Source organism: Leiobunum rupestre, chromosome 9 (genome assembly GCF_980474605.1).
Source record: "Leiobunum rupestre chromosome 9, qqLeiRupe1.1.hap1, whole genome shotgun sequence".
Lineage (NCBI taxonomy): Eukaryota > Metazoa > Arthropoda > Arachnida > Opiliones > Sclerosomatidae > Leiobunum > Leiobunum rupestre.
Window position 1 is genome coordinate 37,404,386 of NC_143392.1, and position 16,758 is coordinate 37,421,143.

At 41.1% G+C, this 16,758-nt stretch overlaps 1 protein-coding gene across 1 annotated transcript in view; it reads left to right on the top strand.

The window, feature by feature from the left end:
• The first annotated feature begins 5,038 nt into the window (after nucleotides 1–5,038).
• LOC149927348 (frequenin-1-like) overlaps nucleotides 5,039–16,758 on the top strand; it is an 85,953-nt gene continuing 74,233 nt past the window's right edge. The window contains exon 1 of the mRNA XM_090158044.1: nucleotides 5,039–5,405. Coding sequence (XP_090014170.1) covers nucleotides 5,342–5,405 — 64 coding nt within the window. The 5' untranslated portion in view covers nucleotides 5,039–5,341. The remainder of the gene's footprint in view (nucleotides 5,406–16,758) is intronic.

A 16,758-nucleotide genomic window follows, 5' to 3' on the forward strand; every position in this document is an offset into this window, starting at 1 on the left:
AACAAATATTCTAATAAATATTCTAATAAATATTCTAGCAAATATTCTAATAATTATTCTTATACATATTCTATTAAATATTATAATAAATGTTCTAGTAAATATTCTAACAAATATTCGAATCAATATAAAAAGGCTTTATAGTACTCTTAACCCTTAAATAGCCAAATATAACGCGTTCCGAAATGTTCGAAGCCCAACTCGGAATATTTCCGGGGAATTGTCTGATCCTCTCGCACGATATAGTTTAAGTACCTGAAACTCCAGGAAAAAACTGTATTTTATGGTTGGTCTTCCGTGACAGGCGAGGTAACAGGTGTCAAAATATAAGAGAGAGAGAGAGAGAGAGAGAGAGAGAGGCTGATTCGCAAAACCGAAAAGAGCTTTCGCAAAAACCCGATAGATGGCGATTCTGGGCTCGACCATTTAAAAGGATCAAGTAGAGATAGCCTATTTTTTAAATCTACAAAATGTACAGGTACAGGAGAAATGTTTTAAGGGTATCATTAAAAATATTCGCTTTTAAAACCAACGCGACTAAAATGATAACGAATAGTTTAAAAATTTATAAATAGAAAATGTAACATCGATCCAAATATCGAACTCGGTAGACGTAATTATTAGAAAAACTCTAGCTTCAGAGACTTTGTATCTAAATATCTCTTAATTAATTCTGATAAATACATTTTAATTATTTTCTTCTAAAAGAATAACATTACTTAAAACCTATTCAATAATTTGACAAATTAAAAACATAACTCATATGAGATAAGAAACTATCAAGGACGTAAAAATGAAACATGTGCCTTCGCGGACACGATTCAGTTTTCAATGTGAACTATTTACCTGCCAAACCACGGAAGTTAACATCGGCTAACGGCTCAAAATTCCAACATTACATTCTATTATGATATTTAATTATTTATAAGCCAAATCTTTAACGATGTAACATTTTAATATAGAGGAATTAACGTAAAACACATTCATCGGTAGTGATGCCGAGAGCAGGCCCGGGCCCCGGTAGAACATTAATTCCGCCTCCCCCCGTGAAAGCCACTGGTTCAAACATAGGAAACCCCATACTGTACGGGAACGGCCCCCAGTGGCGTAAATAGCGTCCCCGCAGACCCCGTGGCGCGGGGGGCCCCCCGAGTTCTAGGGGGGCCCCAAACGTTTATGATTAAAATCGGTGCTATTTAAAAGGGCCCCGAGTCATTTTTCGCGTGGGGGGCGGAGTTCCTAGATACGCCACTGTGGTGGACTCACTAGTTCAAACATGAGCATCCCCATGCTGCACGGGCCCTAGTGGCGGACTCAATGGTTCAAACCTGGGAACCCCCATACTGCACGGGAACGGTCCCCAGTGGCGGACTCACTGGTTCAAAGATGGACATCCCCATGCTGCACGGGCCCTAGAGGTGAACTCACTGGTTCAAACATGGACATCCCCATGCTGCACGGGCCCTAGAGGTGAACTCACTGGTTCAAACAGGGACATCCCCATGCTGCACGGGCCCTAGAGGTGAACTCACAGGTTCAAACATGGGAACCCCACGCTGCACGGGCCCCAGCGCCGGATTAATCAATAGCAAGAGTACGCTTAAGGTTAGGAGCCCGGGGTCGAGGGTAGAATCAATTGAAGTATTCTGTTAATAAAGCTCAAAACTAGGGGTACGTGTAGTAGTTAATCCGTCACTGACGGGCCCCGATAATTTGTACCGTTTTCCCACCTATCTAGCCAGGGCCTGTGTATCAGAGTGAGCAGACGCCGTTAATACCTCCACCAATCAGGCTTACTTGAGTCGTTATTGAAAAGAGAGAGGATTACAATACAGCGCTGGAGATTAGAAGCGAATGTTGTTTTCGGATAATCTCTTCATCAATTGAAACCTTTGCAATTTAAAATTACTTGGAGCGCAAAATAGGTATCGATGATATCGAAACGATAATATTAAATATATCGGTTAGTTAATAGTGAAACTTGATATATTAAATTAAACAATACCAGAAGTTTATAGTATTGCTCTTACACTAATTTCAATCAAGTCTAACCACGTTGCTGGCCAAAATGCGGTGTACACTTCCCGATTTGGCGAAAACCTACCCCGAACTTGCAAAGGTACATATTTAAAGCTCCAATTCGAAACTACTTACAGCTTGCGAAGGTACACGTTTCACGCTCCAATTCGAAACTACTTACAGTTTGCGAAGGTACACGTTCCACGCTCCAATTCGAAACTACTTACAGTTTGCGAAGGTACACGTTCCACGCTCCAATTCGAAACTACTTACAGTTTGCGAAGGTACACGTTTCACGCTCCAATTCGAAACTACTAACAGTTTGCGAAGGTACACGTTTCACGCTCCAATTCGAAACTACTAACAGCTTGCCAAGGTGCACGTTCCACGCTCCAATTCAAAACTACTTACAGCTTGCGAAGGTACACGTTTCACGCTCCAATTTGAAACTACTTACAGTTTGACAAGGTGCACGTTCCACGCTCCAATTCGAAACTACTTACAGTTTGCGAAGGTACACGTTCCACGCTCCAATTCGAAACTACTTACAGTTTGCAAAGGTACACGTTTCACGCTCCAATTCGAAACTACTAACAGCTTGCCAAGGTGCACGTTCCACGCTCCAATTCGAAACTACTTACAGCTTGCCAAGGTACACGTTTCACGCTCCAATTCGAAACTACTAACAGCTTGCCAAGGTGCACGTTTCACGCTCCAATTCGAAACTACTTACAGCTTGCCAAGGTGCACGTTCCACGCTCCAATTCGAAACTACTTACAGCTTGCGAAGGTACACGTTTCACGCTCCAATTCGAAACTACTTACAGTTTGACAAGGTGCACGTTCCACGCTGCAATTCGAAACTACTTACAGCTTGCGAAGGTACACGTTTCACGCTCCAATTCGAAACTACTTACAGTTTGACAAGGTGCACGTTCCACGCTCCAATTCGAAACTACTTACAGTTTGCGAAGGTACACGTTCCACGCTCCAATTCGAAACTACTTACAGTTTGCGAAGGTACACGTTTCACGCTCCAATTCGAAACTACTAACAGCTTGCCAAGGTGCACGTTCCACGCTCCAATTCGAAACTACTTACAGCTTGCCAAGGTGCACGTTCCACGCTCCAATTCGAAACTACTAACAGCTTGCCAAGGTGCACGTTCCACGCTCCAATTTGAAACTACTTACAGCTTGTGAAGGTACACGTTTCACGCTCCAATTCTAAATTACTTACAGCTTGCGAAGGTACACGTTTCACGCTCCAATTCGAAACTACTTACAGCTTGCCAAGGTGCACGTTCCACGCTCCAATTCGAAACTACTTACAGTTTGCGAAGGTACACGTTTCACGCTCCAATTCGAAACTACTAACAGCTTGCCAAGGTGCACGTTCCACGCTCCAATTCGAAACTACTTACAGTTTGACAAGGTGCACGTTCCACGCTCCAATTCGAAACTACTTACAGTTTGCGAAGGTACACGTTCCACGCTCCAATTCGAAACTACTTACAGTTTGCGAAGGTACACGTTCCACGCTCCAATTCGAAACTACTAACAGCTTGCCAAGGTGCACGTTCCACGCTCCAATTCGAAACTACTTACAGCTTGCCAAGGTGCACGTTCCACGCTCCAATTCGAAACTACTTACAGTTTGCGAAGGTACACGTTCCACGCTCCAATTCGAAACTACTTACAGTTTGCGAAGGTACACGTTTCACGCTCCAATTCGAAACTACTAACAGCTTGCCAAGGTGCACGTTCCACGCTCCAATTTGAAACTACTTACAGCTTGTGAAGGTACACGTTTCACGCTCCAATTCGAAACTACTTACAGTTTGCGAAGGTACACGTTTCACGCTCCAATTCGAAACTACTTACAGCTTGCGAAGGTACACGTTTCACGCTCCAATTCGAAACTACTTACAGCTTGCCAAGGTGTACGTTCCACGCTCCAATTCGAAACTACTTACAGTTTGACAAGGTGCACGTTCCACGCTCCAATTCGAAACTACTTACAGTTTGCGAAGGTACACGTTCCACGCTCCAATTCGAAACTACTTACAGTTTGCGAAGGTACACGTTTCACGCTCCAATTCGAAACTACTAACAGCTTGCCAAGGTGCACGTTCCACGCTCCAATCTGAAACTACTAACAGCTTGCCAAGGTGCACGTTCCACGCTCCAATTTGAAACTACTTACAGCTTGTGAAGGTACACGTTTCACGCTCCAATTCGAAACTACTTACAGTTTGACAAGGTGCACGTTCCACGCTCCAATTCGAAACTACTTACAGCTTGAGAAGGTACACGTTTCACGCTCCAATTCGAAACTACTTACAGTTTGACAAGGTGCACGTTCCACGCTCCAATTCGAAACTACTTACAGCTTGCGAAGGTACACGTTTCACGCTCCAATTCGAAACTACTTACAGTTTGCGAAGGTACACGTTTCACGCTCCAATTCGAAACTACTAACAGCTTGCCAAGGTGCACGTTCCACGCTCCAATTCGAAACTACTTACAGTTTGACAAGGTGCACGTTCCACGCTCCAATTCGAAACTACTTACAGCTTGCCAAGGTGCACGTTCCACGCTCCAATTCGAAACTGCTTTCAGCTTGCGAAGTAGTGCCGGCCCGAGGCAAGTTTTAGGATGGAGCGATATCCGATTACGGCACCCCCTTGCTTGCCCCTACAGTTGCGAAAGTACACGTTTCTACTCCTATATTTCTACTTCTCCCACGAGAAATAATTATAAGCTTCTGTGGATACACTCACCAGTGAATAGCGAGATTACCAACATCAATCAACGGTACAGTCTGGTAATCGGGTAACGCGAGCGGGAGTACCAGGCTGTCGACCCCGGATTGGTCTCCATAATCATAAACGGGTAAAAAGCGTCTAAAATCGTCACGTATAAAGGGGGGGGGGGCAGAACGCTTACGGGCGCGGCGGTGGCGCTCTGGTTCGTGTTCAAATCCTTTCCACAGAGAGCGCGCTACGGCAATAGCTCGTTGGGAGTCGCTGGCTACCAGCGAAAGCTGACGATCGGATTTCTGTTGGTTTAAAGCGAACGCGATCGGTAAGGCGAGGACGACAGCTCTAATTCGTCCGTCTTCAATCGTTCAAACATCTTGAAGGACGTCAAATTTCGATTATGACTCTTTGAACGGTTTGAGTTGTTAGGACTTCGTTGCCGCGTCGTAATAAGTGGTAGTTGTAGTTCTTTAATACTAGGATAATTATTCCTAGTGGGTTTTGTCGCCTTCGACGGTTCTAGATTATTAGTTAGTCAAACTGAATTTTTGCTGCCGTATCATGGGGAAGAAGAACAGTAAGCTGAAACCCGAGACGGTGGTCCAGTTAACGGAAGAAACCTATTGTAAGTATCGCTTGTTTATTCATTTTGTACTTGATCAAAGGGATGAAAAATATCAGGGCCGGATTAAGACTTTATGGGGCCCTAGGCCCAAGTTAATAGCGAGCGAAGCGAGCTAGGCGCTTCCTCAATTTATAATTGAGAAATGGAAGGAAAATTCATTTTGCTGCCAGATTTAGTATGTCGTCAGGGGCTAGACGGCAGTCCGTCCGAGAATGTGACAATCAAACGTTTTTGGTTCATAGGGGTAGTCGAATTTATTAAAATTACTCCGGAAAATATTTTGTGAAAAGCAAATGATTAAAGTGTTGTACTTTTATTTTTTTCGAACCCTCTTGGTGCCCCTTGTAGGCTTGGTGCCCTAGGCCCAGGCCTATTCGGCCTATTGGTTAATCTGGCCCTGAAAATATGTCGGTGCGACCTTGATCGAACTTGTCCATTCCTTCCGTACAAGGAAAACTATTCAATTTACCATCTAACAAGACGTAAACGATCAGACCTATAATTAGAGAGTTTAAGTACTCGACGTTATAAACGGGAACGTCTAGGCTTTTACACTGGTTGTACAGCTATGTATATCCGTTGAGACCTCTACGTGACCAAAAACAAATTTATTTAAACTAAGGAAAATGACTATGTTAAGATAAATAACGGTGGGGTTGCGGAGTGGTTAGCGCTTTCACCTCGCAGCAGGAAGAGCCGGTTCGATCCCATAAAATTCGGAACCACTCCTTCTGTGTAGAGTTTGCGCTGGTTAAAGTAGTTTTCCCCCGACTTCTTTGGTTTCCCCTTCCATAAAAACTTGTAGAGATTAACATTAATAGTAAGTGTAAGGAGCTGTAGGCTCGCCTGGTATTAAGAGCTTGCCACCACCCTCCTACGCTTTATAACCCTGCCACCTGTTTAAAAACATTAAAAGTCGCTAGATGACTTGGGCATAAGGTGGTGCCAAGGGTATTAGCCTAGCTGATTATTATTATTAATATTGACTATGTTAAGACAATTCTTGGGCATGGGGGAAGTAGGAATAATAACATTCGGGCTAAGATAAAAAAAATAAAACCACAAACACGGTGTAGTTGCTATTAGTAAGAACGCCCCAACAACGATAGCAATCGAAAATCTCGATAGAAATTCATAATCGTTGTAAGGAGTTGTCAGGACCACCCTTTCGCGTGTCCGAAACGGTTCCTAATGACCCGAAGAGGGGAAATGCGAAACAAAACCTCGCGAAATCGATTCCCACTTAACCAAGTACGGCTTTTTTTAACCTCTTGGAAATCTCCGTTTTAGTCGCTACTAATTGTCCACGGAATGAAACGTGGCGAATTTGCGGCTTCAGTGTCCGCTCCGGTTGAGAGTGGACCTTTGCTAAATTTATAGGCAACGCGTGGACTGGGTTCACACGAAGAGGTACCGAAAATGTAAACGTCTACCTTCGTAGCCTCGAGGCAGTTTTCAACTGGATCTATTTACCTGACAAACCGCGGAAGATTACACTGAATCACGACTCAAAATTTACCGCGTGTAATTCGCGAGGGGTAGATCACTTTGTTACAGGGTATCCTAATCATGATTAAAAATGTAATAATGATTTAATTCATTTTTAATCTTTGTACAGCCAAAGCTACAGATTTAATTTTAATCTAATCATGATTTAATCATACGAGAGTGTCCTAGTAATCATTGGAGTGAGCTGCCCCTCGGTAATTCGTCCCTATTTTTACTTCCGAAACATATTTGGAAAAATACAGTGTTGGCGCTAGGTAGTTTTGGGCCCCCATATTTTTATTTTTTTGGGTCCTTGAGAAGAATTTTGATGCTAGCGAAAACGAAAGATTATTTATCCTCAACATTTTTATTAATTTTATTGCAATATCACGGAATTTAAAAGTTAATTCCCAAAGGTTGGAGACCCATTAAAATTTTAAGGTACGCCATGTAAGTATATAAATAAATAATTAAATATATATATAAATACATACATGCATACATAAATAAATAAATAATTAAATATATATATATATATAAATACATACATGCATACATAAATAAATAAATAATGAAATATATAAATACATACATACATAAATATATACATAACTACATACATAAATAATGAAATATATAAATACATACATACATAGATATATACATAACTACATACATAAATAATTAAATATATAAATACATACATAAATATATACATAACTACATACATAAATAATGAAATATATAAATATATACATAACTACATACATAAACAATTAAATATAAATATATACATAACTACATACATAAATAATTAAATATATAAATATATACATAACTACATACATAAATAATTAAATATATAAATATATATATAACTACATACATAAATAATTAAGTATATAGACCATGAAGTACCATTACTTTTATGTAACGTTTTTAATATTATAAATTAAGCATGATTTTAAAACAAAATATTTATAAACATAGGGTTACTTTTTACAACTTTGGTAAATAATTTTTATTTAATTTTAAAGTTAGCGCAACAAAATAAATTTCCATTTAAGTCGGGGACACCGCGTCGACGTCACTAAAAATCCCCACGTATACGTAAGCGCGAGTATGATAGCGTGGCTTTATTTTGAGGCACCTCGCGTTAGAGCTATTCAACACGTAATAGCCTTGGCCTTTCAGCGGATGAAAACCTCTTAAATCCGGGAGTTGGTCGGGGTGATGGAGAGGCCGCGCGGCGCACCTCGCTTCCAGGGGTGACGCCGCCGAGAAACACTGTTACGGCAGCAACTGGTGGTGCGCTTCCTCGCATCGATCGGCCAAAAATCGCACCGACGAAAGCGACGCCGAAGACAACGTCAGCTTGAAAACTTCTCCGAAATCGGTTATTCCACGCCAGAGATAGTACCGCGCGTCAGGCGTAGATCTACTAGACGATTTGAAGTCGCGATAAACGCGCCAAAATAAATATTTGATAAATTTTAAACGAGTCCCTTTACCGTTAATAATACGAATTAGCCAATTGAAAATAGCTTTGAATCTGGAATAAATTTGGTACAACGCAAATTTACGTAGATATATTAGCAAGGATTTATATATTTCTACTTAAAGAAAATGACTATATCGAGACTATATAGTGAAGGGAAAGGAGTAAAAAGGGCGGAGCTTACTAGTAAACCGTGAGATTTGATTTGGCTCGGCGGCGCCGTTACGCGAAAATTACCCAGCGGTGGCGCGGCGCGCCAAATTTTTTAAAAATCCTCGGTGGGGTATAATTTTTTTTAGAGAACGGCGGCGTGAAGGGGGTAACAGTTTTCCCCCTTTTTGAAAATTTGTAAAAAAAAATTCCAAATTGTTTTTGAAGGAAAAAAAATAAAGTTAAGACCACTTAAAACAAAAATAAGATTTTTTCCTTATTTTACCCCAAAAATGTTCCAATTTACAGAAGCTCGAGGAAATTTACCTAAATGTGGTCCAAATTACCCATTTCGTGAAACTGAGAAAATCTCATGCTTTTTTAAATGGAGATGTTTTTGTTTTAAGTGGTCAAAAACATTTTCGGTTGCCATGGCAAATCGAATGGGTAGTGCAACGTCTCCTTTTGGGAAATTTCATATCTCATATAGGTCTACATTACGGCCGACTTTGAACAAAATCGGCGATAAACAACTCGGGTACTCTCCTTGTTAGTCATTCCCGCTTGGTATAAATAAATTCATTCTTGATGATAGTATTCAAAGCTGTCGAACATTAGCAGAGCAGAGTTGATGAAATCCATAAATCCATTTGCATCAGCGGCGCAGCGAACCAGACTTACTTAGCATAATTCGAACGGGCTTCTCCACATAATTCCTCGTCATCTTTAAACGCGAAAAGTGGTAAATCCACGTACACTTAGTTTCAGATTCAATTACGAAAAGAGGGAGAGACGTCCCCGCCGATAACTTAAGCCGATAAGACCCACCCAGCTACCCACCTTCGGCTTAAAAGCCCACGCTAACGTTAAAGCTCACCCCTACGCCAGCGACCATTTTTATATATTTTTGGAAATTAACCGATGGTATAAAACATAAAGTATAATAAGTATAACGCATATTACAGCACACAAGGAGAACGCAACCAGTTAAAAGTCGTGCATTTTCTCGCGTACAGTTTTCATTGGTTAGATGCTTTAGCGCCTGCTGCCGTCGGAAGGGGAAAATTCGGAAATTGTCTTAGCCCTTTCCGAAAAACGTTCGTCCAATGAAATTTGTACACAACCCTTCGTTAGCGTGTTTAAAGGCTGGCTGCGTTCTCCTTGTGTTTGTTGCTCTTAGGTTCCACGAGCTAACATCCCAGTGCAAAGCTCGTGTTGGGTCGACGTAATTTATTTTTCATTCCCCCACTCCTTCGACCTCTTCTCTAGCCAGGGGCAACCGGATATGAGTTTGTAGCGCCACCTATTTTTTGTTTTAAAATATCCCGCGTTTGTCGTATTCGTCTGCTATTTTTGGGAATATCACAAGCACGCCGGTTTGTTTGCCCGCGGATAGAACTTTAAAAAATATTAACTTACTTTTTGCAATCAGGCGCCACCAGGTGGCTACGTTACAGGGTATTTTTGCGATTTTTCGCACGTGGAACTACCTCTACTATTTAATCCGTGATATTACTATCTTAGAGAGATCACAGACCACCTACTCCACGAGGGACATGTATCGCTGGTAGTCATTTCATTTTTTTATGTCTCGAATGTGATGCGGCTTTTTTAAGAGCGCGCCATCTCGCGGCGAGTAGAGGTCGTATTAAAGGCACAAAGATAATAAAAAATGTATTGTAGCTAAGCTGACTCGCGCACGACTTTTTAAATTTTATTTCGTAAAATTAATCATTTTCACGCGCTTTTTTCAGTTGGTTGTAACACTATCTACGTAATTAACCAAGTCCCTTGCATGCTAAAAAAAATTATCTGGTCTTTCGAATTCGCCGCAAATTCCCGCTAGGTGCGCATGTACGTCGAATCTACTGCTCAGGCCATGTCTATAGCGTAGACCATGGTTAGAGGTCGGCGTTTGAATAAGAAATTATACGATTGTTTATATTTATCCATAACCGAGAATTATTCAGAAATATTCGAAAAAAATGATTAATTTTGCATGTTAAATCGTTGTTTAATCGTATAATTTATTCGTATAAATCAAATAATACTAATTTTAATGATTAATTGAAATTTTTGCGGTTAATTTATTTGTTCCGCCGACCTCATGGTGATAAATCACGTAGACTACGGCCGGGCCCGGTAGTGGCTGCATCGCAGCTTCGTAGGACACCTTTTTTTGAATAAATCTATTGTTTAAGTATTTTTTTATTATAAATCTCAATATTTATATTACCATATTTTAAAATCAGAATATTAGTTAACCTATATCTGTTGTTTAAAGTTGTATATTTTGGCAATTTTTACAAGTAAAACTTTTCGAAATTTTTAGCCAAGCCAAGGCTTAAGAAAATATTTATTTTTAATGTAATTTTATATAGTTAATAGATTTATTTGTGAAAATAGCCAAATATATATAGGTTAACTAGTATTTAAATTTTAAAATAATTTAATATAAATATTCAGATTTATAAAAAAACAAGTCGGCCAATCCCGTGATATTACCTCTCCTCGGAGGGGATTTAGTTCACTCCCAACGCGTCGTGTTGTGGCTTTAATTCGGTTTGGACAAACAAGAAACTCAGTGATCAAACCTTGATTCGAGCGCCTTGATCCCTCTTACCCCTACATTTTGGCCTCCAAAATGCGTACGCGTTCGCTGGCCAGACAGACAGACGGACGGACGGACCCACAGACAGACACGGTGATTGTAAAACTCCTCCTAGGGAACATAGTTTATACGGTCGGGAGAATTACCATGTTGATACGATTCGCAGGTACCATGGTCTATGGTCCCCCACCCGGTACATTAGAGGGAAGATAACACGTCTCGAGTTAGTGGTGGACGAATAGTGAATTTCAGAAAAGAATTGAAATCGAAAAGAAAAGTAAATCCCAATACGAAATTCAATTCGGTTAATCGAGAAATTGTTTTTTTCTTCTTTGAATTCGATTAATCGATTTTTAATAGGCGATTATTTGAATTTCCGACCAATCGTCTTAAAACGATAGATAAGAGGTAATCGTAAGTGAAACGGTTATTCGCATAGATAAGAGGTATTCGTATAGATAAGAGGTATTCGTATAGATAAGAGGTACTCGTATAGATAAGAGTTATTCGTATAGATAAGAGGTATTCGTATAGATAAGAGGTATTCGTATAGAAAAGAGGTATTCGTATAGATAAGAGGTATTCGTACAGATAAGAGGTATTCGTACAGATAAGAGGTACTCGTATAGATAAGAGGTACTCGTATAGATAAGAGGTACTCGTATAGATAAGAGTTATTCGTACAGATAAGAGGTATTCGTACAGATAAGAGTTATTCGTACAGATAAGAGGTATTCGTACAGATAAGAGGTATTCGTATAGATAAGAGGTATTCGTATAGATAAGAGGTATTCGTATAGATAAGAGGTATTCGTATAGATAAGAGGTATTCGTATAGATAAGAGGTATTCGTATAGATAAGAGGTATTCGTATAGATAAGAGGTATTCGTATAGATAAGAGGTATTCGTACAGATAAGAGGTATTCGTACAGATAAGAGGTATTCGTACAGATAAGAGGTATTCGTACAGATAAGAGGTATTCGTACAGATAAGAGGTATTCGTACAGATAAGAGGTATTCGTACAGATAAGAGGTATTCGTACAGATAAGAGGTATTCGTACAGATAAGAGGTATTCGTACAGATAAGAGGTATTCGTACAGATAAGAGGTATTCGTATCGATAAGAGGTATTCGTATCGATAAGAGGTATTCGTATAGATAAGAGGTATTCGTATAGATAAGAGGTATTCGTATCGATAAGAGGTATTCGTATCGATAAGAGGTATTCGTATCGATAAGAGGTATTCGTATAGATAAGAGGTATTCGTATAGATAAGAGGTATTCGTATCGATAAGAGGTATTCGTATCGATAAGAGGTATTCGTATCGATAAGAGGTATTCGTATCGATAAGAGGTATTCGTATAGATAAGAGGTATTCGTATAGATAAGAGGTATTCGTATAGAAGAGTTATTCGTAAGTGAGACGATTATTCGTATAGATAAGAGGTATTCGTATAGATAAGAGTTATTCGTAAGTGTGACGATTATTCGCATAGATAAAAGGTATTCGTAAGTGAGACGATTATTCGTATAGATAAGATGTATTCGTAAGGGACACGATTATTCGTAGAGATAAAAGGTATTCGTAAGTGAAAAGAAAAAATGGGCGGTTTTCTATTTAAAAATCCTTTCTTTTGACGTTTTTTGTTTATTTTCAAGCGAATAATTTCATTTAGCGTTTATTGCTCCATTACCCTTAAAAATAAATACAAAATTATCAACGACAAAGGTTATAATGACGGGGGAAAAAAATAATATAAAATTGAGAGGGGAAACAGGAAGAAATAGCTAATGAGGCGTAGATCATCTGCGGATTCTTTCTGTTCCTGCCTCCCGCGTCTCGCCATTTTTTCGCTCCATCTTCCGGGAAAAAAAACGGATTTTCTTCTGCTCCGGAAAAGGGCTCTTTCCGTTTCTCCATTTCAATAAATCAAGAGATGTGGGATGAAACCCGCTCAGAAGCGAGGCGGAGGCCGTCGGAAATCATCGAGATAATCTCTCCTCCCAGTTTCCGGAGCGTTTGCTGGCCGCGCAGTCGATTGCTGATAGTTATCGTTTCGAGATACCCACAACATTTCAATTTTTTATAAATCTATTTTTTCAAATAAATTATTAGACAGGTTAATCCAGCACCAGAAAACGTGAACGGGGAACTTGTAGGAAGTGCAGGCTGTACACAAACAAAGGTACGTCTACACGTTTTGGAGCTCTGGATTAACCAGTCCAATAACCCGGATGACTGATTATTTTATCCTTTTACGCTACTATTTATTTTGGGATACAAAAGGGAGCTTTATTTAAATTTATCTTCGTTTCAATCTTTTCAAACAGTTATATCATAAGTAACATAATTTTACAATTAGCGTGTCAATTAGGTAAACCTTTCGACGAATTTTCAGAGTTATTGCGTAATCATGGATTAGTTCCGCACAGAGTCCAATAGTGTCGAAATATGGACAAGGCGAAATATACTACTGCTCATATGTCCGAATGCCCATTTGGCCGATTTCTGCTTATTTGACCAACTGCCCATTTGACCGACTGCTTATTTGACCAACTGCCCATTTGACCGACTGCTTATTTGACCAACTGCCCATTTGACCGACTGCTTATTTGACCAACTGCCCATTAGACCGACTGCTTATTTGACCAACTGCCCATTTGACCGACTGCTTATTTGACCAACTGCCCATTTGACCGACTGCTTATTTGACCAACTGCCCATTTGACCGACTGCTTATTTGACCAACTGCCCATTTGACCGACTGCTTATTTGACCAACTGCCCATTTGACCGACTGCTTATTTGACCAACTGCCCATTTGACCGACTGCTTATTTGACCAACTGCCCATTTGACCGACTGCTTATTTGACCAACTGCCCATTTGACCGACTGCTTATTTGACCAACTGCCCATTTGACCGACTGCTTATTTGACCAACTGCCCATTTGACCGACTTCTTATTTGACCAACTGCCCATTTGACCGACTTCTTATTTGACCAACTGCCCATTTGACCGACTGCTTATTTGACCAACTGCCCATTTGACCGACTGCTTATTTGACCAACTGCCCATTTGACCGACTGCTTATTTGACCAACTGCCCATTTGACCAACTGCCCATTTGACCGACTGCTTATTTGACCAACTGCCCATTTGACCGACTGCTTATTTGACCAACTGCCCATTTGACCGACTGCTTATTTGACCAACTGCCCATTTGACCGACTGCTTATTTGACCAACTGCCCATTTGACCGACTGCTTATTTGACCAACTGCCCATTTGACCGACTGCTTATTTGACCAACTGCCCATTTGACCGACTGCTTATTTGACCAACTGCCCATTTGACCGACTGCTTATTTGACCAACTGCCCATTTGACCGACTGCTTATTTGACCGACTGCTTATTTGACCAACTGCCCATTTGACCGACTGCTTATTTGACCAACTGCCCATTTGACCGACTGCTTATTTGACCAACTGCCCATTTGACCGACTTCTTATTTGACCAACTGCCCATTTGACCGACTGCTTATTTGACCAACTGCCCATTTGACCAACTGCCCATTTGACCGACTGCTTATTTGACCAACTGCCCATTTGACCAACTGCCCATTTGACCGACTGCTTATTTGACCAACTGCCCATTTGACCGACTTCTTATTTGACCAACTGCCCATTTGACCGACTTCTTATTTGACCAACTGCTTATTTGACCAACTGCCCATTTGACCAACTGCCCATTTGACCGACTGCTTATTTGACCAACTGCCCATTTGACCGACTGCTTATTTGACCAACTGCCCATTTGACCGACTGCTTATTTGACCAACTGCCCATTTGACCGACTGCTTATTTGACCAACTGCCCATTTGACCGACTTCTTATTTGACCAACTGCCCATTTGACCGACTTCTTATTTGACCAACTGCCCATTTGACCGACTTCTTATTTGACCAACTGCCCATTTGACCGACTGCTTATTTGACCAACTGCCCATTTGACCGACTGCTTATTTGACCAACTGCCCATTTGACCGACTGCTTATTTGACCAACTGCCCATTTGACCGACTGCTTATTTGACCAACTGCCCATTTGACCGACTGCTTATTTGACCAACTGCCCATTTGACCGACTGCTTATTTGACCAACTGCCCATTTGACCGACTGCTTATTTGACCAACTGCCCATTTGACCGACTGCTTATTTGACCAACTGCCCATTTGACCGACTGCTTATTTGACCAACTGCCCATTTGACCGACTGCTTATTTGACCAACTGCCCATTTGACCGACTGCTTATTTGACCAACTGCCCATTTGACCGACTGCTTATTTGACCAACTGCCCATTTGACCGACTGCTTATTTGACCAACTGCCCATTTGACCGACTGCTTATTTGACCAACTGCCCATTTGACCGACTTCTTATTTGACCAACTGCCCATTTGACCGACTTCTTATTTGACCAACTGCCCATTTGACCGACTGCTTATTTGACCAACTGCCCATTTGACCGACTGCTTATTTGACCAACTGCCCATTTGACCGACTGCTTATTTGACCAACTGCCCATTTGACCAACTGCCCATTTGACCGACTGCTTATTTGACCAACTGCCCATTTGACCGACTGCTTATTTGACCAACTGCCCATTTGACCGACTGCTTATTTGACCAACTGCCCATTTGACCGACTGCTTATTTGACCAACTGCCCATTTGACCGACTGCTTATTTGACCAACTGCCCATTTGACCGACTGCTTATTTGACCAACTGCCCATTTGACCGACTTCTTATTTGACCAACTGCCCATTTGACCGACTGCTTATTTGACCAACTGCCCATTTGACCGACTGCTTATTTGACCAACTGCCCATTTGACCGACTGCTTATTTGACCAACTGCCCATTTGACCGACTGCTTATTTGACCAACTGCCCATTTGACCGACTGCTTATTTGACCAACTGCCCATTTGACCGACTTCTTATTTGACCAACTGCCCATTTGACCGACTTCTTATTTGACCAACTGCCCATTTGACCGACTGCTTATTTGACCAACTGCCCATTTGACCAACTGCCCATTTGACCGACTGCTTATTTGACCAACTGCCCATTTGACCAACTGCCCATTTGACCGACTGCTTATTTGACCAACTGCCCATTTGACCGACTTCTTATTTGACCAACTGCCCATTTGACCGACTTCTTATTTGACCAACTGCTTATTTGACCAACTGCCCATTTGACCAACTGCCCATTTGACCGACTGCTTATTTGACCAACTGCCCATTTGACCGACTGCTTATTTGACCAACTGCCCATTTGACCGACTGCTTATTTGACCAACTGCCCATTTGACCGACTGCTTATTTGACCAACTGCCCATTTGACCGACTTCTTATTTGACCAACTGCCCATTTGACCGACTTCTTATTTGACCAACTGCCCATTTGACCGACTTCTTATTTGACCAACTGCCCATTTGACCGACTGCTTATTTGACCAACTGCCCATTTGACCGACTGCTTATTTGACCAACTGCCCATTTGACCGACTGCTTATTTGACCAACTGCCCATTTGACCGACTGC